This window comes from Myodes glareolus, chromosome 1 (assembly GCF_982192425.1).
Source record: "Myodes glareolus chromosome 1, mMyoGla1.1, whole genome shotgun sequence".
NCBI classification, from domain to species: Eukaryota; Metazoa; Chordata; class Mammalia; order Rodentia; family Cricetidae; genus Myodes; species Myodes glareolus.
In genome coordinates this window covers 114,881,881-114,907,273 of record NC_142026.1, presented here as the reverse complement: position 1 = coordinate 114,907,273, position 25,393 = coordinate 114,881,881, and the positions used below count along the sequence as shown (strand labels likewise).

Below are 25,393 nucleotides of genomic sequence, written 5' to 3'. Positions count from 1 at the left end.
CTTACATAATTTAATCCATCAAATCCCACTGATTTATGTTACACTCAAGTGTACAGTCGTCTGAATGAGTGCTGGCTCTCATAACTGATCTCCCTACTATCACCTGGCCAAGCTCACTCCACCCTCCTCACATGTACACTGGATATCACCATCTATTTCCATTCTCAACTACAAGAACTAAGGCTCTGAAGGAATCAAAACATCACATCCCCTTTCCCCAGGGACAGCAATTCACTTAGGAATATCTACACAAACCCATTGGAACCCATGACGGAAAATAAATCCTTCTTAAATGTATAAGAGAAATCTCACTTTTACTCACGGGTAGAAGTCAGAATTAAAGCAGGGGTTGAAGCTACTGTCTTGCCATCATCTGATGGTGAAGCCAACAGAAGAAAGAGCCCTACATCCAGTTGTGTCTACAAAACCAGATCTAATTCCAGACATTGTGCCGATGGCAGCAATTACATTATCATCTGCCGTAAGTCAGCTTGGACACTCGCTTCTTTTTTCTTTTCTTTTCTTTTTCTTTTTGGCTTTCCAGACAGGGTCTCTCTGTATAATCCTGGCCATTCTGGAACTCACTCTATAGACCAGGTTTGTCTCAAACTTAGAGATCTGCCTGCCTCTGCCTCCCAAGTGCTGGAATTAAAGGCATGCGCCACTGTCATCGGCTGCTTTGACCGTTTTAAAAAAAAATAAAAAACAACAACAACAAAAAACTTTTAACTGAAGAAATCTCAGCCTGTATGATCACTGCTTCTATTTCTAACATAAAAGACGAGAGTAGTGTAATTCTAGAGATAGTCAAAGGGTCAGTCTGTGGATTAAAAATGCTTTTTATATACTATTCATTTACAGGGTATGATTAGCTGTAATTATACATTGCTTTTCTTTCTTTTCTTTTCTATTCAGTATCAAACACTGATTAGTCTACCCACAACAGCCACAATCAGCATTACATATACCAGAACACACAAAGGTCATTGGTCATTGAAAAAGGAAGAGGTAAAGGTGACTCAGCTCAGATAAAGGGCTAATCCACAGACCTGTGACAGGGATGTTTAAACAAATGCACTGTGTCAGTTCAATGCCCAACACCACGACAAGGAGGAAGGGGCAGTGACTCCCTTTGGGTTAAAGGTATAACTCAATGGAAGAGTGGGCTTCAATCTAGCACATGCATGCACACATGGAAAGGGGGAAAATGAAGGTAGTCTTATAATATAATAGTAAGGTAAAAGGAATTTTTAAAAACTTACCAGTAATTCAAAATTTTTAATTAACATTTTTATATAAAAATTATGATTGTTAAATTTAATTTATATTTTAAACATTACAAATTAGAACTCCCAGCTTCCCTGGAAGGGAGGAACCCTTCAGTTCATTTTGAGGTAGGTGTAGTCTATATCATTAATTCATTCAGTGTTTGAAATGGCCCCTTTGAAACCAGAGACTGTAAGGTGAAGGGTGGTCCTTCTTTAGAGGGAACTATGCCAATTCCAACTCAACATCCTTATAAGAGTTTAACTCCCTCTGTGGTCTGACTTTTCAGTAATGGTAAAAATACAAAATGGTAAAACTCTAAGCATTAAAATGAACTGTGGTCAACTTACAGATTTGTTTCACAGTAAGCATGAAACCTATAACATTTACATTAAATTAAAAGCATTAAAGATGAAATCAAGGTATTTACATGGCTTTACATTTCAATTTCAAATAAGTGCATTACTATTGCTACCATTCACTTGGTCTATACACCTAGCCTTAAGAGTAGCTGTGCCAAAGAAAGATGACACCCACATTCAGCTCTAAAGGAGAAAACTGAAGAGCTGGATACACGGCTCCATTGAAACAGTGCTTGTGTGGTGCACAGGGAACCCTAGGTTTGATCCTCGGCACCACACAAAACCTAGCATTGGAAGGAGGAGCAGTAGTCCAGGGTCCAGCTGGGCTTATATAAAATTCTGCGGGGGAAAAAAAGGAGCTCATTGGGTACTGAATCCTCATAACTTATACTACTTGTCGTCCTTTCATATGGCAGGGACAGAGGTTTGGTTATACAGTCCAAATAAATTTACAAAGTTAACAGATGCCTTTTAGCTGCATACAGATAACAGAAAATCATCTTGAACTGATTTGTGCACACTGAAATTCCATACTTGTGTTAATGCAGATATATATACCTTTAAAAGCTTATGTGTTTTCAGGGAAAAAAAGGACCAGACACCAATTAAAACAAGTAGCCCAGGTGAGCCAGCCTCTCAGAATGCCTCTACTGCAGTTTCCTCAAAATTCTACACACAGACCAACTTCAAAACTGCTACCCAAGATGGTTCAGCATCACAGACTACTCCAGCCAAGACTTCAGATAAGCTCTACACCTTACCATCACACAGAGACTAAACAAAAATTAATACGGCTACCTCTTCCAGGACTTGACCACTATCCCAATTTTCTCAGGGTCCCCTAAAGATGTCATTGCCCCCAGACAACAGGAAGCAGTCTAGAGAGCACAATGTCCATATTACCAAGAGGTGGAGTGGGTGGTTTTGGTCATTCAGTGGATATTGTTTAGGGGGGTTGGTTATAAGCTGTTATTGATCATAATGGGGAAAAGGGAGATTAGAGTCAGGAATCTCTTTCTGAAGAGAAAAAGGAGGATATAATATAGAAATGATAGGATAAAATAGTAGATTGTGGAGTTTACTTCTGAACTAAAAACAGCTACTAGTCTCAAGTATTTTATATTAGTATGAATTTTTGCATATTGATACAAATTTAAGGTTATTTTTGTTACACTGTATATACATACACATACACATACACACTCTTAAGTATATTTCTACTTTTGTTTAAGGTATTGTACCTATGCACCTCATTTAACAATGTAATGTAAATTTCTAGTCCTTAAAAGATATCTAGAATAATAAAGAAATACAGGTTAGTGGTTAGTTATCTATACCAGTCAAACTTATATTCATGTTAGGTAGGTTTTCAAGGTCAAACAAAATTTTAAATAGACAGATGTTCTTCAAACACTTCAAAGACCTACATAATATAGCATTTAAAATGTTTTAATAACATAATGCTTTTCACGACAGTGAGACATGACTGTTCCTGGCAGCACCAATTTACTTAAAAGAAAAAAAAAGACGATGGACACTGAAGAACCTTCATGTGGAGTTTCCCTCATTTGTAGCAAAGTTAACCACTTGGCACATAAACTGCCCTTGCCTCAAATGCTGACAGAATGCCGTCCAAACTGAACAACGAGAACACACACACACACAAAGACGACTGGAAAATTTTGCCATGACAAGGTAGAATAGTCCTTCAAAGTTCTTGTTTCATGGAAAAGTCTGTCAGACATTCTGGGCCTGTAGGCTGAAGATGGATGCCCCAGTGTTGCAGAGGAACCTTGGGGTAACTGTCTAGGCAGCTAGATGTCTCCGATGTTTCTCACTTTTGGAAGTTGTTTGCTTTGCACTTCCTGTTCAATCAGATATATCAGATATACATATATATATATATATATATATATATATATATCAGTTATATCTTTCTTGGGTCTTTAATGAGGTTGAAGATTAGATAGTTAGAGTTAAAGTGTTCCATAGTTATGATAGAAAGTCAATCAGGTACAAAACTTTGAACTCACCAAGACAGGATAGATAATGGAGCATTTTCTTTGAACTTGCCAAATACTAAGGGACTGAACACTGTGAGGGTATTTCTTACTTGATAATTGTTCTTATTATATATAGTTTTACTATGTTAGAGTTAAAGGTTTTCCTTTTCATTCAGACAAAAAGGGATAAATGTTGTGGAATATTTGTGTACTATGTGAAGATGTATTGCTGTGAATGGCCAACAGCTAGGCAGGAGCTATAGACAAGACTTCTGGGCAGAAGGAGGCAGGAGATTCCATTGAGAAGCAGAATGAGTCGGACACACAAAATGGGAGAGAGGTAAAGAGTCACGTGGTAGATGTAGATTAATAAAAATATGTGTTGGGGCTGGAGAAATGGCTCAGGGGTTAAGAGCACTGGCTGTTCTTCCAGAGGTCCTGAGTTCAATTTCCAGCATCCACATGGTGGCTTATGACCATCTATAATGAGATCTGGTGCCCCCTTCTGGCATACAGGCATACATGCAGGCAGAACACTCAATAATATTTAGAATCTGCCTCAAAAGCCAAAGCAAAAGGAAAAAAAAACCTAATAGAAACAAATAACACAACCCCTAAATAAAGCAACCAGAACAAAAGAAAAAAATAGAATAATAAAAATATGTGTTAGTTTAAGTAATAAGAGCTTCTGGGACAAGCCTAAACTGAGGCTGAGCTTTCATTTAATAAGTCTCATTATTTGTGAGCTGATGGTCCAAAGAAAATTCAGATTACATTAAATCTTCAAAAAAATGGAACTAGAAAAAAAAATGTATCACTAGACTCACTCCAAAAGACTTAATATTTTGGAAAAGATTTCATTTCAATCACAGATTTTCAAGAAAGCTAGAATTTAAACTTGGAAATTTTAGGGGTAACAGTATTCATTCTATAAGCCGTATAAGAGTATACTGCTCTTCATTTCAAAAATGAATACTGGTTATTTTTATCAAGGAACAAGTATTTCTTAAATTAATGATATTTTCACACATAGATATTATTTCGGTAGGGTAGTAATGGTGCATGCCTTTAAACCCAGCACTCAGGAGGCAGAGGCAGGTGAATCTCTGACTTGTAGGCCAGTCTGGTCTACAGAGAGAGTTCTAAGACAGTTAGGGTTATACAGAGAAACCCTGTCTTGAAAAAGCAAACAAATGAAGCGATATTACCATTTCCTACTATTAGAATCTCAAAAACTACATAATCTAAATGGATAAAATTATCTACAGGTTTTTGATTGTCTTCAATCAAACAACAATTTGAGAACTTAGGGAATATCAGTATTCTTAATTTTGAGAATTATAAGCAACTAACAAAGGATCTCTGTGAATCTTACTGCTATGAAAGCCAATTCATATAGTTCAGCAGCTCAGGACACTGATAACAGTTTACTGACAAGGAAGGGACACCAGGTCTACCTAGTGGCTGCCTGCCTCTGGCTGGATTGTTAAATACAAAGACAACACTGGAAGCTCACTACCTCCTTCTCCAGCTACTGCCTTCTCTCTCTAAACAACAAACTGTGAAGAAGACCTTCTAATTCTCTCTCTCCCTAAGGTTCCAGGGATCAACACAGATTTCCTATAAAAGGCCAGAAGTAAATGTTTTTGCTCTGGGAGCTATCAGGTCTTTATAACAACTACTTAACTTGCTAGGACTATAAGAAAGCAGCCACAGCCGAGATGCAAATGAGTTGATGTGGCTATGTTCCAATAAAACTTTATTTACAAAACCTGCCTGTGAGTCATTTGGCTCTGAGGGCTGTAGTGCCTCCATCTGTCTCTCTTCTATCTTCCCTGGATGCTCTGGTTACATGAAATGGCTTCAGTTAACCAACTATAAGCCAAGGACACAATTTTATTCACCAAGACATGTATCTCAGGTCCAAACTCAACCTTCTTGTTAAAAAGCCCAATTCTAAAACAAGACAACAAAAGCAAACCTCCTCTTTCAAATGTATTTTTAAACCTGTTATGACATTATAACCACAAATCTGTCTGTACCAAAAAAACTAATATTTATTGTAAAAGGGCTATATTCACTGAAACACAATCTGGGGACTCAGCTTTAGGTTAATTTTTGCCAAGAAGCTGACCAAAAAAAAAGAAAGAAAGAGAGAGAGAAAGAGAGAGAGAGAGAGAGAGAGAGAGAGAGAGAGAGAGAGAGAGAGAGAGAAAGAAAGAAGAGAAAGAAGGATTGAAGGAAGGAAGAAAGGAAAAAGAAAAAAAAGGAAAAAAAGAGAAAAGAAAGGGCCGTGGATGTAGCTCAGTACATGCTTGGCAAGTCCAAACTCTGGGTTCAACCTCCAGCATTAAAAAATAAAAGATAAATAAATTTAAAAAACCTAACTATCCTAAGAATCCAAAATGGATACACTACACTTTCATTTTCTCTGAATTTAGAGAGTACACAGCGCCACCTAATGGTAAAAAGGTAATCGACCCATAAGGCTTCTGGGAAATTAAGAATTATTTACCTGAGGTTGAAGCAAAACAACCAGGTATGTGGGGAGACCAGATTGTGCTGTAAATGACACTTTCATGCCCTCTAAAGGTATACAGAGAATTCTGAACAGTTGGATCCCACTGAAAATAAATGAGAAAATCAATTACTCAACAAAGGTAAATATAAATGTACTTTTATATATGCTATGTATCACTGTATATGTAAGACATAAATAACATATACATTTATATACACACAAAAGAGACATATATTTCAAAGATTTTTAAGATTAATTTTTACATAAAATAAGATTTTCTTTAAGCAACTAAAACAATCACCACTAAGCTAATTGTTAGGTTGTAGCCAAGACTAAATTTTTAAAATTTTGACAAATATTTAAATATATACTTTGGAAAAGAAAATTAATTGATCATGTTTAAAGCTACAGAATATTTTAGAAAATAAAATATTCAATGGAAGCTTGGAAGGAAACTATTTGCTTTCAAATGCAGTAATGCTGACATACCACTTTGACAGTATGATCCCATGAGCCAGACACCACAAGTTGTTCACCTCTGGTTTGGCTCCAATCAACACTATACACCTAAAAAAAAAATTAATGTTTAGAAAGTAAAACAGCATCAAGTTAAATATTATATTTTAGCTCTTTATATCATTGTCAACCTGCAACTCACTGTATTAAACATTAAGCGATACCCATTTCTACATGGCGTCTGAACAACAGAAATGATCCTGTTGGTTCACCCACTCTGTCTTAACAGAAGTCTGCAGCTTCAAAACCTCCGTCACCAAGACAAGGTATACACACTTTTAAATCATAGCACCACAAGGAAATATCAAAACAGACAGGAAAGTTATCTTAAAGTCGGGCATATGGTGGAGCACTTTTATTCTCAGCACTCAAAGACAGAGGTAGGTAGACCTCTGTGAGTTTGAGGTCAGCCTGATCTACAAAGCAAGTTCCAGGGCAGCCAGAGATGTTACACAAAGAAACCCTGTCTCCAAAACACACACACACACACACACACACATACACACACACACACACACACACACACACAAATAATAATAAGGAAGGAAGAAAAAAAGAGGGAAAGAAGGAGGGAGGGAAAAAGAGAGAGGAGAGGGGGAAAGAAAGGAAGGGAAAAAAAGAGAGAAAGTCATCTTTAAAAGCTTGCTTTCCCAGCGTTCATCAAAAAGCATTAAAACTCAGTTGGTATCCCCACACGGCCTTCAGCAGAGCAAACCATACAGGAACCAGGGACCTTCCTGAGCTCCGGGCGGGCAGCTTTGGGTACCCAGCAGTGCTGCCCCAACACAGTCCTTTGTCTCGGTGCACCAGTTCAACAAGGAGCCAGAACACTCGCAGTTTGCATTCTATCACTTTATACAATAAATTATACACACATTCCTACTCTAACTTGCATTCGATGACATATTGCTAATTATCCTTTAGGAGAGTAGTCCACACATACACCTGAGCTTGTCGTCATTTCTGGTCAGCAGGCTGTTTTGAGTCTAAAAACTCTACCTCTACATACGTGTTGGAAATATCAGTGTTTATGGTTTGTTGTGAAGAGGCTTCAGGGGAACATCAGTAATACCGACCTGGACTTTATTTTAAATTTTGATGCTTTGTCATTTAAGACACTGTGGTGGTTTGAAGAAGGATGGCCCCCACAGGTTCACTTATTTACCAGGGAGTGGAACTGGTTGACAGGATTAGAAGCATAGGAATGTGGCCTTGCTGGAAATAGTGTGTCCCTGGGAGTGGGCTTTGAGGTTTTAAAAGTCCACACCAGCCCAGTCTTTCCCTTTGCCCACAGACCAAGACACTGCTCTCTGCCTTTGCTCCAGTGCCTTCCTGCATGCTGCCAGCTCTCTGTCATGATAATGGACTAAAACTCTGAAACTGTCAGCCATCCCAATTAAATGTTTTCCTTTGTAAGAGTTGCCATGGTCATGGTGTCTCTTCACAGCTACAGAAACCCTAAGACAAGTACTGTGGTGAAGAGTTGGCTTAATACTCAGAAAAGCAGGCTCCAGCAGAACGCGGGGCTGGCTAAAATGTTTGTAGGCTTAATAAGCAGAGGTGAACCAGTGACCAGAGAAACCGCCAAAGACATAAAGGAGCTGGGCATAGTAGCACATGCCTTTGAAACCAGTACTCAAGAGGTAAAGGCAGAGACATCATAAGTTTAAAGCCACCCTGGGCCGCATAGTAAGACCCTAACTCAAAAAGAGTAAAAATATATAACTAGGAAGATTCAGTACCCAGCGATTAGGGCTAGGAAACACTAAAGAACAACACCAAGGTTCCAGGCAACTGTGAGTGAGGGATATTTACAAAGTGAAGGACTGGAGGAAGGAAGGTAACATGAAACTTTACACATTCAGGGTGTCTAGAACAAATGGGTAATTGCCCCAAGTTCTAAAAACAGTTCACAGCCCGAGAGATGCTTGGGAATACCGCTGAAAAGAGAAACCTGGGCTCCACTGGATTAGCCTCGAGTCAGTTCACTCACCTTGTGAACAGACACTAAATACCTAGTAATACGGGCATGAGGGTGAGACAACAGGACACTAGACAAGAGCAGCCCTGGTGCACTTACACGTTTGTGAGAGCAGGCATCTATAAACGCATAAACATAAAGTTGTGCCATTTCCTAAAACCTGTGAGAAAAACTAAAGACTACCAAGACTTAATAAGGGTAGCCAGTTCCTTCTCAATACCATGAGCAGGAAAGAACCTGCCCAGCAGAGACTTGAGCATTATAAAATAGTAGCCTTTGGGGAGAGAGAGCAGGAAAGACTTGAAGCAATAGACAATCCTGCGCTCCCTCAGGAACAGAGAGCTAAGAATTAAGAGGGGACATCTTAATGGCCATGTCTAAATTTGCTAATTCTGCAATGTGACTGTCATCGCCCATTAGCTCCCACTTAAGAGTACAGCAACTCTGACTGCCCTCCCCATCCCTTCCTGCCTGTTTTTATGCAGTGAAGCCTTTCTCCAGGCCGCATGAAAGCATATTTACAAGTACAGATTAATGTCACTGCCCTGGCCAAAGCCTTTCAACATCATGTGGCCTCTGCATCTTTTCAGTTTCACTCAGGGTTCTGTAAGATTCATTCACGATGATTTGTACTGCCCAAAGGTCAAAATCATGCAAAACTATGCATGGCTTTAGAGAGCATACATATGTAAGCAAAGAAAGTGTAAACAGAAAACTAAGAAAGTGCTGTTTCTGAGAAAAAGGAAAGGCAAAGGGAGAGTGTAAGACTATGAAGAGGTGATCAGGGACCCCGGAGCGTAGGTAATCCTTTATTTCTTATGCTACATGGTAAATATTTAAGTGTTCGATGTTCCATTTCTACATCTTATATATACTTTATATATATATGAAATATTTCCTAACACTGTAAGAAATCAGCAATGCCCTCCCATTTATCTTCACTAACGGCCAAATGCTAACTGTTCCAAGCCCAGGCCTCCATCTGCCCTTGCCTTCCCGGTTCCCTCTACTTTGCCTTTCACACTGCTCTTCTCACTTTCCTGCCTAACTCTGCATTCCTATTCTCCTCAGACTCGAGAACGTTCTTCCTGCCCCTTCCCACTGGCGGTACTGTGCCCACTCTCAGCCCTTGACATGGCCTCCCTTCACGGAGCATGCAAGAACCTCAGAACACAAGGTCATGGCAGAGCTGTCCATTTTCCCAGCTGGGCAAAGCATGGTGTCTCACACTCAGCAGCGCTAAGAGACGCTCTTGGAAAACACAGTGACCCCAAATGAAAGCACATCTTGGTCTCTGTGTGCTCGTCTGTTAATTCTCTGTTCCCTGTTCCCCCCTCCACTACCACTCGAAGAATGGGCAGAGCAGACAGTAGAATTAAATATAAATGAAGAAGAAGAAGTGCAGTATCTGACTTGAAGTTTTAAAAGCAGGGTACTTACTATAAAGGCCTAACTTATGAAATTACTCTTAGCACTGGGTAAAATTAATTGGAAAAATATAGAGAAAAACAAACAAAAAGTCACTGGCAATATTTTGTGTCACTTTACCAAAGCTGTACCTCATCAAAACCTGTTTGAAAGGATATATTTTATAACTGAAACCAACTCCCAGAGAGCTCGTGTTAATCTACCCTAACATACTGCCCTTTTGTAAGCTGGCCTACTTAATTAAAAACAGTCAAATAGAAACCTGCCCAGGATTCTCACTTACCTTTGCATGAACGCAAAGGAGGGACAGTGACTTTTAATTACTGAATGATTAAAAGGGGCTATATATTTCTTTTGCTAGTACAAATTCTGAATCTTTTTCAGCATGAAAATTTGAAAGCCTGTATGAAGCTATAGAGTATTTCACAGCAGTCGACATTTTGTCCGTCATTCTGCTCATCTTGTTTCACTGTTTCCACTACCAACTGACTGCTGGCTAGAATATTGTACCGACTGACTGCTGGCTAGAATATTGTACCGACTGACTGCTGGCTAGAATATTGTACCAACTATCAGATCAATTCACTCCTAAGTGCTTCAGCAGATAAGGGCTTTCTTTCAACATTAGCATAAGGCCATATGTATCCCTAACAAGATTAACAGTGGGATTAACAGTGGTTCCCTAACAGCATCCAGTATAAATGTCTCCTGATCCCTTCGAGGCTAGGATGGCATGCCCCTTCCCATATTGCTTTCTCTCCCCATCTTCCACTCTATCTGCTGAAGGAATGAAGTTGTTCACTCTGCACAAGGCTCCACGTGCTGGCTGTGACCATTTCCTCATGGCAGGCCTTCACTCTTCCTATTTCCTTGAAATTGGAAGTTAGATCAGGAGGCTTAATCAGATTCAGTTCAATTGTTCTAGCCTTCTATTGAATCAGGAGGCTTCTAGCTTTTGATTGACCCGCTTTTCGTGATCCTAGACTGCACAGAGGAGGTTTCAATCTTGTATTAATGGTTTTAGCATCTGCAGATGACTCTTTCCCAGAGTCACTATTTCATTAGTGGCCACGAAGTGCCAATTTGCCATTATTCCTTCTGCATATGTTCCACGAGATTCTATTGTAAGGAACTTTCCAATCAACTTCTTGTTTTCTTCACAATGAATTCTTACGGAGACGGCCAGGCCTGCCATGATCCCTCATTAGTGGTCAGAAAAATGGAGTTGGCAATCCAATTAATCTTTACCAGTGGTGACTTTCTTCTGATTTTCACAATTTCATGTGCAAAAAATACACACGATTGGGCGGATGTGTGTGTAGGTATTCCGTGTTTTCATTTGTTCCTTCCAATGCACAGACTGTGACCTTTGGCCACTGAGAGTCCCTTCAAATTGTCTCTTCGCAACCTTGGGCATGGCTCTAAAGTCTTCTCATAGCTTTCTTGCTTTCTAACACAAAAAGATGTCTTAGATTCACCGTGTCTATTTCCTATTCGATTCTAGAATTACTGACTTCTCCAAAGCCCACTGTTTGTGCTAGAAGACTGCTGTCTGGGCACTAAAGATGCTCACCGCTGAAGAGAAGGGAACACTTCTCTACAGGGCAAAGACCAGGGAAGACACATCCTTAACAGAGGAAAAGTGAACCACGTTTACACAGCTAGTTCACCCACAATTTTAAGACGAACATTCTATATATCCTCTTTATTCCTGAGCTCTTACAGGAAAGTGTTTGGTTTCAATGGCCTAACTGCTTCTAAACATCATCTTATGGATATAGATGAGACCTTCAGAGTAACAACACTAATTTTTCTGAATGAAGTTTAAAATTTATTTCTATTATCTCTCCATTCATGAGATACACACATCAGAGACAGCAATCACAATACTGTATTTGTAAAGTCATCTGAAATATTGATTTCTAATACCTGGCTATGGAGCCAGCTACCAGGCCCTAGCTCATCTCTCTCTTTTTTTTGTCCTGCTTTAAATTATGATTTCTAATTTTGTAAAACATTTTCTAATTTTGTAAAATGTTTCACTGGTCCTAGGTCAAAATTATGAGTCATAGTTAGAGAAACCTCACTTCCATTTTTGCGTCAGTGCCCTTCTCTCCACTTGCTTTATATGCAACTGATATTGTTAGTTTTAGAACTGCATTTCCGCTGTTTCTTTTGAAATAAATATATAGCATATATTTAAAACAAAAAATATACATAATTTAAACTACATAGTTGTATCTATTACACTATATTCCTCTTACATAAAATTAAGTATTATATATTTTTAAATAATTCTTACATGAGATACTTCATATGAGCTTATAACAAAAATAAGAATAATTTCCAGTTTCACATATAAAGTTATAAAATAAGACCAAATAAAGTCAGTCTTGGTGACACATTCCTATAATTACAGCATTTGAGGTGGGAGGGTCCTGAGTTCAAAGCCATCCTTGGCTACATAGCAACTTCGAGACCAGCCAACACTACACAACCATTGTGATAGTTTGAATTTAACTGATCCTCATAATCTCATAGGAAGTGGCACTATTAGTAGATATGGCTTTGTTGGAGAGGATAGGTCTTGCTGGAGGAAGTGTGTCATGGGGGTTGGTTCTGAGGTTTCCTATGCCCAGTATCTCAGTTGACTTCCTGTGGCCTGTTGGCTACTCGAACACCACTTCTGCCTGCACATTGCTATGCTCCCTGGCAAGACAATAACAGACTGAACCTCTTAAATTGTAAATGAGCCACTCCAAATAAATGTCTCCTTTGTAAGAGTGGCCATGAGAGAGCAGGGCCTGGTGGGCACACCTCTAATCCCAGCACTAGAGCAGCAGAAATAGGCAGAGCTCTAGGAGTTTGAGGCCAACAGTCTACAGAGTGAGTTTCAGGGTAGCCAGAGCTCTGACACAGAGAAACCTGGTGTAGGAGTTCCTTCTGTTTGTTTGTTGCTTTCATTGGATAATGAATAAAGAAACTGCCTTGGCCTAGTTGGTAGGTCAGAACTTAGGTAGGTGGAGAAGACAGAACTGAATTTTGGGAAAAAGAAGCAGAATGAGAGACGTCATGGATCTTCTGCCTGAGACTGACACTGGTTAGAATCTTGCTGGTAAGCCAGTCAAGTGGCAATACACAGATTAATAGAAATGGGTTAAATTAAGTTGTAAGAATTAGCCAATAAGAAGTTAGAGTTAATGGGCCAGGCAGTGTTTAAATGAATACAGTTTCTGTGTGATCATTTTGGGTGTAAGCTAGCCAGGCAGTCGGGATGACTAGCAGCCCACTCCTCCTGTTACAGAAACCTTGTCTCAAAAGAGCTGCTGTGGTCATGGTGTCTTTCACAGTCAACAAAGACTCTGTCAAAACAAAAAAGATCTGAAAACTAAATAATTCTCCTACATATGTCTCCTAACAGGTTCTAAAACAGGGGATGGCATTCTAATTCTTATCTATGGTTCCCTGCTCTTGCTCTGGAGACAGGCCTAGTATTGACACCCATTGACACCCACACTGAGTACATGAGAAAGATGACAAATATAGTAGCAATGATCATGTATGAAAATCCTTCTCTACCCAAACAAATTTTCTTACCGCTTTATCTATTTAAAACTACCATTCTCTCATCTTTAAATTAGATGAAAGTTTTGAGTTTGGATAAATGGAATATGAATAATAAAAACTATGCATGGTAAAGCTACTGTTCTGGTTTCATTTCTGTTGCTGCAAAAAATACCCAACACAAAGTAACACGGGGATATAGAGGGCTTGTTAGGCTTACAATTCCAGCATATAGTCCATCATTTCAAGACAGTCAAGGCAGGAACTCAAACAGCTGGTCACATTGTATTCACAGTCGGAAGCAAAGAGAGAACCAGTGAATGATGCTTGCTCACTGCTCTCCTCACTGACATTATTCCGCACCCCTTGCCTGGGGAACAGCGCTGCCCACCAGGGGCTGGATTCTCTATAATCCTCAACAGGCCAACCTGATCTAGATAACTGCTCATTAAGACTCACTTTCAGGATGGCTCAGGGTTGTGTTGAGTTCCTAGGAAAAACTAACCTGCACAGCCATTAAAGGTTCTTTACATCAACATTCAAACTATTATACTCTCCAAAACCTTAGACAGCACGCACATGGAGATCATCAGAACTGAATGCCTATGAAGTTAAGGCAGTGATTTCCTAACAATGTTACATACTGGAGTCATCTGGGACTCCTTAAACAACCCTGACAACTTGCCCCACCCCACCCCCACATTGTAACCTGAGCATGAAAACATTTCAATGCAACCTTGGTAATGCTTAATGTCTGAGAACAACTCAGTTAAATATTTTGCATAATTTTTTCATATTAAATTGGAAATTTCAAATGTCAGAATTCTAGTATAGTCCTATCTAACAGCTAGCATCTGAAGCAGGTTAAGTGGAGTTATATCTGCTTCTTCAGTGGTAGCTGTTAGATAGGACCATACTGTACTTGGGCTCCACTGGGAAATGACCCATACCTACTTGCCCAACTTCCTCTCCCACCAATGCACCACATACTGCTTGCTCCAGTCAAACCAAATGATTTGGTTCGTTTGCAAGACCCCAGACTACTGGAGATTGGCATACAAGTCTCATACATGCCTGATGCATACAGCACGTGCTACCAACATAGGCATGTCTAGCACTGAGTACAAGCACAGATTTTAAAATACTACACGATGCTCCTCTACCAGTGATGGCAGATATTAGCTCCTACTGGCAGTAAAATCCAAATAAAGAAAACTAATTAGCACCTATCTAACTAGAAGCTAGTTTTTTCTAAAGTTTCTGAGTTTTAGACTACCATTCTAAAGTCTACTAAAATCTACTCTGAAATAAATGGCCAACTGTGACCAAATATACAAGAGAAATACATATCATGTTAATTTTTCTCTATACTTATACAATCCTTTGAGAGAGAAGCCGGAGCACAGCTCAGCAGGTGAGTGCTTGCCTGACATGCACAGGGAACTAGGTTTAGCATCAGCATCACCAAAAATGTAAACAAAAATATAAACAAATGAAAAGGGGAAAAAATCCCTTTTGTGGAGAAATCTTTTGTTCAGTTTTAAGCATAAAAATACGCCAAAGGGACCACACAATTATCAAATATATGGCTGATTTTGTTTTATATTAATATTTGGTTGGTATCCATCATTACAGATATCTTAGCTTCTGTCATTATCAAAGGGTAGACTTCATTAATTCACATTTAAGGACTTAAGTTACACAGCACATTATTACTATAAAATACACAAATGCAATTTCTCTGTGACAGAGCACTAACAGTGGCACACTCAGCTCAAAGGTCAGTTTTTATAAGCACTTGAAAACTACACTTTTAGCCAGGCCATAGTGGCGCACACCTTTAATCCCAGCACTTGGGAGGCAGAGACAGGCGGATCTCTGTAAATCAAGACCAACCTGGTCTATAGAGTGAGTTCCAGGACAGCCAGGGGTATTACACAGAGATACCTTGTCTCAAAAAAAAAAGAAAAAGAAAGAAAGAAAGAAAGAAAGAAAGAAAGAAAGAAAGAGAAAAAGGAAAAGAAAAGAAAAGAAAACAACACTTCTTGTAAAAAGAAAAAATGAAAGCAGGGGATGTAGCATCTGCCTAGCATGCATGAGGCCCTGGGACATGAGCTCCATCTTCAGTGCCACATAATACATGGGGCCTCGCCATACAGACTGCAATCCTAGCATTCAGGAGGAAGAAGCAAGAGGATGGGAAGTTCAAGGTCATCCTTGGCTACTGGAACTTCAGAACTGGAGGCTGGCCTGGACCAAACTGTCAAGAAAGAGAGAGGGAGAGAGAAGTGGGGGAGACTGATTCGGCAAAATGTTAAGCCTCGCTATTTAGAAGAACACATTTTCAGTGTTTTCAGAAGTACTGCAAACTGCAAGTGAGAACCTGGAGTGAGTGTCTCTGCACCCACCTTAACCTCGCTTTCAACAGCACAGTGCTACTGTAAGTCATGAAGCAGAGAAACCAAATTCTCACGTCACCCTCTTCTTTTTTCTTTATTCTGCTTGCTGAACTTTGAATTCTTTCCTATTCTTCCACCCCTTTATATTTGGCACTGACTACGGCAAAGTTATTTTAGGGGATTAAAAGATATGACAGCCCCTGCAGACACCAATTAAACAACACAGAGAACAATCGGTTTCTGCCTTGACACTAAGCCGGGCGGCACCCTGGCCCACAGAACCATCTCCTCCACCACCCCTGATGTTAAGATGCTTTCTTTTTTCTTTGACCCCAACAAGACCTTCAATCTTCAAGATCTAAAGCTCATCTAAATCTTGGATTTCTCCCTTTTTGCTCCATCTGAAAGTTGACAGTCAAGATATTCTTTCCCTAGAAGAAGCACAATAGAAAAAAAAAATGGAAGAGAAGAATAGTGGAGATGAAAGGGTTCGGTGGGGAAATGTGGGGGGTGACAAACTGGAATGAAATATGTATGAAAACCCCATATGGAAACCTATTACCATGTAAGCTAATTTTTAAAGTTAAGATTAAATCTAAGAAATCAAGTACCTAGAAACGGGCATGGTGGTGCACACCTTTAATCCCAGCACTCAGGAGGCAGAGGCAGGTGGATCTCTGTGAGTTTGAAGTCAGCCTGGTCTACAAAATGAGTTCCAGGAAGCTAGGGCTGTTACACAGAAAAACCCTGTCTCAAAAAAGAAAAAAAAAGGAAAGAAAGAAAAAGAAAAGAAAAGAAAAGAAAAAGAAGGAAAGAAACCAGTGTTTTATTTCCTGCTCTCACTATGAAAGCACACACCACTGCTCATATCAGTCAGTGCTAGAGTTGAAGCATCCACAGGACCCTGACCTAAACCACCACTGTGGTTTAGAGATGAAGGGAGCAGGGCTTAGAAAAAAATAAATAGTTTATCCAGGGTTACTCAAAACCAAAGATACCTACAGCCATGCTGGGTATCTTCATAAGACTTAGCTGTGCAGGAGACAACCCACTGCTTGTTTTACTTTGTAATGTAAGTTTCCTGAACACTGGTGAAAAAAACAGAACTGTAGATACTTACTCAGTTACAAATTGATTCAACAAATAGACATTAGTTTCTGACCTGAACCTATTTTGTTTCCTTTGAACTCGGACTAGGAAAAGGACTTGATCACTCATGTGATGAAAGCATACCCACCAACCCCAGGTGATGCCGTGAGTCCTCTTTAGGCGGCACCTAGAGAGATGGCTCAGAGAGTAACAGTGCTTGCTATACAGGCATGAGAACCTGGGTTCTAATCCCCAGGACACCATAAAAGGTGAGGTGTGGCTGTACACCTGTAACCCTAGCACTATGGGGGCGGGAGACAGAGATCACCGGAGCCTCCTGGCTGCCAGGCTAGCTCTGAGTTCAGTGAGACACTCTGTCTCAAAGAAATAAGGAGGAGAGAGATAGAAAATGAACCAGTATCCCCCTCTGGCCTCTGTACACATACTCAAACACACAACATTTATGCTGCCCCCATACATACTCAAATACATAACAAATATGCCGCCCCCCCACACACTCAGACACACAACATACATGCCGTCCCCCCACACACTCAGACACACAAATTACATGTCGCCTACACATGCACAAACACAGAACATATATGCCGTCCCCACACACACTCAGACACACAAACTATATGTCGCCTATACACACACACACAACACATATGCCACCCCCACATGTACACATATATAACACACATGCCCCCATATTTGAACACACACATGCAAATATATAAGACACATGCCCCCACAAAATACATATCTAAATAAAATTTAATATTTAAAAATTGTATGAGAGGAAAACAATCTAGAATTGTACACACATACACATAGCACAAAACAAAGTACATCTTCAACTCAAAACAATCAAAACAAAAACCCGGTTTCATAAATATAGAATAAACTAAAGAGATTCAACACCAGTTCAAATACCAAGGATCTAGGGCTTTACCTGTGAACCCAGAGTAACCCAGCATTGAGACACGGCAAGGCTAGGGAAGCTGCACGTCCATTTCAGAAGCTATCACTAGAACTGAAGGCTCAGGACTATGGAGGACCAATAGTGACATTTCAGAACATATTCAATGCAGGACAGCAGAGAGAGGAGTGTCAAAAGAGAGTTCTAGAGGGCAGAGGTCATGTCAGCTGAGGGCAAGATGAAGAAATGCCAAGTGTTCTAAAGGGGAAAACCAAAGAGACATGAGGACTATTCCAAAGCCTCTCTCTAGGGGCTGAGGTTCAGCTCTTCAGAATGGTGTGGGAAGCAAGAGTTAGCTGCTAGAGAAGGCAGATTTGAGCCGGGTGGTGGTGGCGCAGGCCTTTTATCCCAGCACTTGGGAGGCAGAGGCAGGAGGATCTCTGTGAGTTCAAGGACAGTCTAGTCTATGAGAGCTAGTTCCAGACAGTCTAGTCTATGAGAGCTAGTTCCAGAACAGGTTCCAAAGCTACAGAGAAACCCCATCTTGAAAAAAACAAACCAACAAAAAAGCGTTTTGAGCATGAGAGAAGCCATTTTTTCTGATCATTACTAGGACAATCTGAAAGACAAATGCATTAGCTCCTAAAATAGAAAAATTCATAAAGAATGGGGACATTCTACACAGAATTTCTTTGAAAATATATAGAGATCACCGGTTATATGAAAATGGTCTATACATTCTTTATAGACTTAACACATGTTAAAAAACAAGTGACCATATATCGGCATGAATCCTGTGGCCCGTGACTATTACATTGGAACAGATGAAAAGCGATTGAAGACAAAGGAAAACACTAGAGCAGTACTGCTTCCTATAACCAAAACGGACCTCATGAGCTGCCCCTATCAGCCTAGTATTTACATAAATAATCAATAAAAGGCAACAAAATTATAAAAGCATCCTAAAAGAATAGTTTCAAAGAAAGAAAGTAAAAATATTAAGTTATTTGTAATTCAAATCATATAAGAACAGGCAAAATAAGCAAGGTGTGGTAATTCTCATCTGTGATCCCAGCCTTGGGACAGGGAAACAGGGAGACCACAGCTCAGGGTCCTTTCCAGTTACCCAGAGAGCCCCCATCTCAAAGAAATGACAACAAAACTGTCAGCAAAGATGATGGAACTCCAAAGCTTCTGGACTTTGGACTTGTTGCTCTATAGGGATTCTTTCTTTCTTTCTTTCTTTCTTTCTTTCTTTCTTTCTTTCTTTCTTTCTTTTTGTTGTTGTTTTTGTTTGTTTGTTTTTTGAGACAGGGTTTCTCTGTAGCTTTTGGAGCCTGTCCTGTAGACCAGGCGGGCTTTGAACTCACAGAGATCCACCTCCCTGAAGGGAGTCTTTCATTGAACACCCTGAAACCCGAGTTCCTCTATTTCCCAGTGATGGTTCTAAAAACACCGTAATTCGCCACCCACCATTCAAGGAGCCGTCCCAACACGAGAGAGTGATAGAAAGTGTTCATGATTTTTAGAACTAATTGTAGAAATACTGATTTTTTTAAAAAAAATAGCTGTAAGTACACAATGTTCTCTAGGATGCTCACAGAACTCAATTTTTATACAAAGCACTAATGTTCTTCCATCCAATTAGTAAACACTTGTTGAAGGCCTACGAGACAGCGTAAGCATAGGTAAAAACTTGAAAGCACATTTGCAAATCTTTGAAGACTCCATTGTTACTTGGAGGTGAAAACATTTAAGATAAAATGTAAAACGCCAGGAAAGAATGGCCTCATCTGACAGGACCCACACGTGGGTCTAATTCTACCTTGACTAAAGGTCAGACAGCTGGAACTACTGCACTCTCAAGATTATTGTCAACAGGTGAGGCTAATACCCAGCCCTGGTATGTCAGGTATTAAGAAGTAAATCTGTTTCTATCTCAAACCGAAGTCTAAGGATCCATCTAGGTTCCTACTCCCTTAGGGAGATAACTATGGATTCCACCCACAGAGTGGTTTGCCTACAGAGTATTTTGGTCTAGGGTGTGAGTATTCATTGTCTTGTTCTGGCAACAGAATGTTTAACTAAGAATGTAGCCCGTAATCCTTCAACTGATATGTTCATTCCTTGTATCATGTCAATGTGGGTTTTGTTTTGTTTTGTTTTGTTTTTTGTTTTTTGTTTTTATCTTATTCCTACCTCTTGGGGTCAGGGTATTTGAGCAACTGGAAATTAAACACAGGCGACTTTCAGTACTCACTGTATGTCCCTCCAGTGCTATCCTATGTTTCTGCTTCTTATTTTTCTATATCTATGTTCCTAGGAATTCTAATCCTCACGCTCCTACCCTGGAACATAAGAAACCACAGCTAGGAGCCCAGTAAAAATCAACCCCCATAAAGGTGGCTTATGACACTCATCGCATTCCCTAAAACCTATGCACGCATTTCAGTTCTTCCAGAGTCAAAACTAGTTCCTATGCCCCATATGACTTACACACACAAATTAAAAAAGTGAATCTTAAATTTCCTTTAGTAAACTCAGCTCCTAGCTGGTATTTGACGCTGCTGCTTGGATATATTCTGGGTCCCTCTGAAGCCCAAGGACAGTGGTGACAGAGCTGTGAACAGCCCGCCCACCCTCTCTTAGGCTCTGCATGGCAGACCTGTTCCCAGAGCATAAGGAACGTCAGGGCGCTGGGTGGAGGGAACGAGGTCACAGCACACTGCTGGAGGCACTGGCATGGCCTGGTGAGCAGCCTGACCTTTTCTTTCTTGTGTTAGGCCAAGAACTACTTTATATTCGAAAAATAAAATACTAAGTGACACTGCTCTGAACAAGAAACATTAAAGCTTAACCTTGTCCCCTGCAACCATTTCCCCGTGTTCATTCACAAAGGGCTTTCAACCGAAGTCTAAGACAGAAAAGCAACCATCCCAGAGAGACGCCCATCCTACCTCCTGAGTGTGTTCTCTGTAGACTTGCAGGGGCCCTGTGGCTTTGGCAGTATCCCAGAGCTGCAGTGAGCCATCACCACTACAGGTGACAAGGACATGCTCATTGTTTTCACTCCAGGTGACATCAAACAATCCATCATTCCAGTCAAAGCTGCAGCAGAGTTAAAAAGATACATCCATGAACTGCTGGCCAGAAAGTGACCGACCATCTGTAAGTGTAGAGTTAGCTTTCCTCCTCAGTTTTTCACATATTGTAACACACATGACCTCATAGGATCTTAAAAAGTATGAGAGAGAAGTCAAGCAGGTCCTTCACAGAAACGGGTTCAGAAAGGCAGGCAGAATGGGTCAGGGAGTGCAGGCAGATAACTAGAAAGCTAAACTAAAGGTTTGCAGCCACTAATATGACGCCATCTACCGAGGGCAGGCCGTCACACCTGCAGCTTGCTGTAGCCTGTGATTCATGGCACGCACCAGCAAGCACTTCAAAATCCTGAGGCCAACCATTTTAAATCCTCCCATAAATCTTTCCTCTGAGCTGTAAGAGCCGTACTGCATAGATCTTTCGTCTGGGATACGAACAGGTAGTCATCTTCTGACGAGACCTCTTTCCTCTGCCTTTGACTAACCCTGGTGGAGTATTAAGAGTCCATCAATCAACATGGAAGACGGGTACAGAGAGAAGAGAAACACTGGGTAATCCATAAGACGGGCATTAGCTATTGCTTACGTAAAGCTAAATTACAGTAAGACAGCAAAGATGGGCAGTGTCACAGGGCACCCTTTTGGCTCACTGTTTAAAACATGGAATTTCTAAGTGGACACTAATAAGCTCGAGAAACCTAAGCAGAAAAAATAATTTCTATATTATGCTAATGCAAAAGTTTCTTTTATATTATAAATCAAAACCCATTAGTACCAAATATTCAAAAGGGAATTGTATTAAGATTTTGACAGTGGTTGAGAGTCTATGTAAGCTTAATTAGAGTCACCGTAGTGGTTTGAAGGAGAATGGCCCCCCCCAAAGCTCTCATATGTTTGAATGCTCAGCCCCGAGTTGACAGACATGTTTAGAAGAGTTTAGGAGGTGTGGTATTTGTTGGAAGAAGTGTGTCATTGGGGGTGGGCTGTGAGATTCAAAAGACCTGTCCCATTCCCAGCATGCATCTCATCTGGGATACGAACAGGTAGTCATCTTCTGACGAAACCTCTTTCCTCTGCCTTTGACAAACAAGGCCTGAGGATCAAGATGTGAGCTCTCAGCTGTTCCTGGAACCCTGGCTCTGCCATCATGGACCCTAACCCTGAGACCACCAACCCACATTAAACACTTTATTTTATAAGTTGTCTTGATCACAGTGGGTTTTGTTGTTGTTGTTATTGTTTTGTTTTGGTGTTTTCTCGAGACAGGGTTTCTCTGTTGCTTTGGAGCCTGTCCTGGAACTAGCTCTTGTAGACCAAGCTGGCCTCAAACTCACAAAGATCCGCCTGCCTCTGCCTCCCCAGTGCTGGGATTAAAGACGTGCGCCACCACCGCCTGGCTGACCATGGTGTCTTATCGCAGCAATAGGAAAGACAGCCACTGTACCTTCTAAAAATCTGTAGTCCAGATTCAGTTTGATCCAATACTAAAAGGGTTCCACAGCCTAAAGGAAAAAAAGAAAGAAAATAAGGCCATGCTGTTGGACTTTCCAGGGGACACCTAAGATGAAGTATTAAGCAGTATAGACCTGCTTTAACTACCACAAATGTCCCTTAAAACAACTGTGACCACGTAAAGGATTAGAAGCTACACAGTGTGCTTCAGTTATTAAATATTCAGCCTACATCTGGCCTGACTGGAACCCAGACACCAGTACAGGGGAAAGATACCCAAGTGCCAACTCAAACCTAGCCAGCGGCTAGGCACACAAACCTTTCAGGTTGGTGCTAACAACTCTACTAACAGAAGAGAAATCTCACGCTTATAGACCCCCAAGACCGTGACTCTGCCTTGCTGATCCACATAAAACACGTCTAACATGGCATTTTAAAATAAAGCATTGTGGAAATAGCATATATTCTTTGGTCAAATGTTTAAAACAGTTTTAACGTCAGTTCCCTACCAGCAATTACTTTTGCTAAGATACTAGTCTCTTTCTCTCCCCTGGCCACCCCTCCCTCTCTACTAACATCTGATCAAAATGGATCTACGCTTGAACTATACAAGGAAAAATGGCTAATTATGAAGCTCACATGCACACCCAGATGCTTCTAGAGTCTTAAGAGAATTATGCTTTGAGTTCCTGTGATCAGTACGATATTTTCATTTGCGAGGTGTTAAAGCTCTTCCACTGAAACATGGCTGATGACAAAATACAATTCTAGGTCTGGAGAGACAGCTCGTCCCCCAGGAGCACCGGCTGCCTGCAGAGGACCCAGTTTCTGGTCCCAGCATCCACTTCCTGATTACCAACCACCAGAAACTCCAGTTCCGGGGGATCCAACGCCCTCTTTGAACCTCCTCTTCTGACCTCAGATGGCACCAGGCATGGCCGTGGTTCACAGATATATATATATATATCTGTGCTTATATATATATAAGCAAAACCCTCAGACACATACATACACACACCCTTCTAAAAACCAATTCCTAAATATACCAACTCCCTATAAGTAACCTTTATAAAAGACTTAAAGTCCTCATCCGAACTGGGGCCCAAGGACGGTAAACCTGACCATGCAAGCACTAAGAGCTAATGATCAAAACTATAAGAAAATAAGTTATTTATCACTGATTTTCAGAAATCATTTTTTTCTACACTAGACAAAACAAATACAACGGATTGCTAACATTATGCAATGGCTTGACACATACTGTGTAAACAACAGATGGGAGGCGACTTAAAAGAAGCCTCAATATATGGCTTGGGCGTCTAGACAGCTCTGCAAATTTATTCATTTTCCATGAGACAACAAAAGGTACTTTGTCTGTTTTAAAGATAGCGTCAGTCTCCCTAGTTGAGGGTGGCTTTGAACTCGTGACTCTGCTGCCTCCCCCTTCCAAGCGCTAACAAATGCATCCTTCTTAAGGAAGGAAAGACAAGTTGTAGATTTCCCCTGGCTCAAATGCCAACTGTGGCTGGGAAAGGGGACCAAGGAGGGCAGCCCGGCCCTCTGTCTCCCCCTGGCGGTGGCGGGCGGCACCGCGCGCGCTCAGAAGCGCGTTCCCGCGCCCGCCCCCGCGGCGGCGGCGGCGCGGCCCGGGCTCACCCGCGATGCCGTAGTTCTGCGCGGCGGCGCAGGCCAGGCGGCCCGGCAGGTACGGGGAGAACTCGACGGCGTAGCCGTGACGGCCCGGCACCCGCAGCGTCCGCACCGCGCTCATCCCGCCCGCCCGCAGCCCCGCGGCCTCCCCGCCCAGGCTACGGAAACTGCCGCGAGGAAGAAGCACACCGCGGAGACTCTCTCAGAGAACTTAGGTAGTCCAGGAAGGCCGGGCGGAAGTGAGGACGCCGACGCCCGGAATCCTGGATTCTGATTGGGCCACGTATAAGGGGGCTGACGCCATGGAGACCATTTTTCTTTTGGGCAATCATCCTCCATTTGCTCTGGCTGAAATCAGCTGACCTTCTAGAAGTTGTTCTAGAACTAAGGGAGAAGGTTCGAGTTAGGGGACACTTCTGACAGCTGTTCATGTTCCATCGCAGCCTCTGTGGCGGGTCAACTTGTGTTTTTAATAATTTCTTGATCTTTCAAAACATTGCTATTCTGTTATTTTTCTGATGATTACAAAATAAAAACCACAGCAAACTCTGAAAGCAGCTAATGAGTTCAAAGATAACAAATAGAGTGCTGTGTTGCCCAAGGTAATTTGAAGCGGAACAATGGAGCTAAGGGAAAGAACTGTTATCATATGCAATTAACTGTCTTTAGATGTTATATAGTTGCACTGTGCTCATATCTCCGGGTAATTAAGGAAAACTTGGAGTCATTAGTTCGTTCATTCAAACATTTGCCAAGCATGTGCAGAGTGGAGGATGAATATGTAATTTGCCAAACCAAACACTGACAAGTGAAAGAGATTATTGTTACCTTTAAACCACTCAACCTGCACAGACCAAGTCATACGCCAAGCACAGGGCTAGGTTTTTCATGAAACTCAAAAGGTGCTGCTGGGGTCCGCAGTTGAACTCAGGAGATCACAAGATAGGAAAACTGTTAACTGTACTGAACATGCTGTTGATGTTAAGATAAACATATTACAAGTGTTTTGGAAGGGAAGTGGGCAGGAAAAGCTTTAGGAAGGGGGTCATCGGGGTGAATGCATGTGGTGAAGTGGGTTTTCCTTTAAGGGAAGAGCTGGAAGCCATTGTGGGATCAGAAGAAAGGTGAAAACCCAG

General features: G+C 41.0%; 1 protein-coding gene across 2 annotated transcripts in view; it reads right to left on the bottom strand.

Annotated features, from left to right (window-relative positions):
- Window positions 1–24,467, bottom strand: part of Pex7 (peroxisomal biogenesis factor 7) — a 70,570-nt gene extending 46,103 nt beyond the window's left edge. Inside the window, exons 1-5 of one of the 2 annotated variants that reach the window (XM_087911556.1) lie at window positions 24,264–24,467; window positions 22,600–22,657; window positions 21,012–21,162; window positions 6,642–6,719; window positions 6,147–6,255 (exon numbers count right to left, since the gene is read on the bottom strand). In XM_087911556.1, the coding sequence (XP_087767682.1) occupies window positions 6,147–6,255; window positions 6,642–6,719; window positions 21,012–21,162; window positions 22,600–22,657; window positions 24,264–24,378 (511 nt within the window). In that variant the 5' untranslated portion in view covers window positions 24,379–24,467. The remainder of the gene's footprint in view (window positions 1–6,146; window positions 6,256–6,641; window positions 6,720–21,011; window positions 21,163–22,599; window positions 22,658–24,263) is intronic. The other variant, XM_085688943.2, reaches the window with a different exon arrangement.
- Window positions 24,468–25,393: the final 926 nt, after the last annotated feature.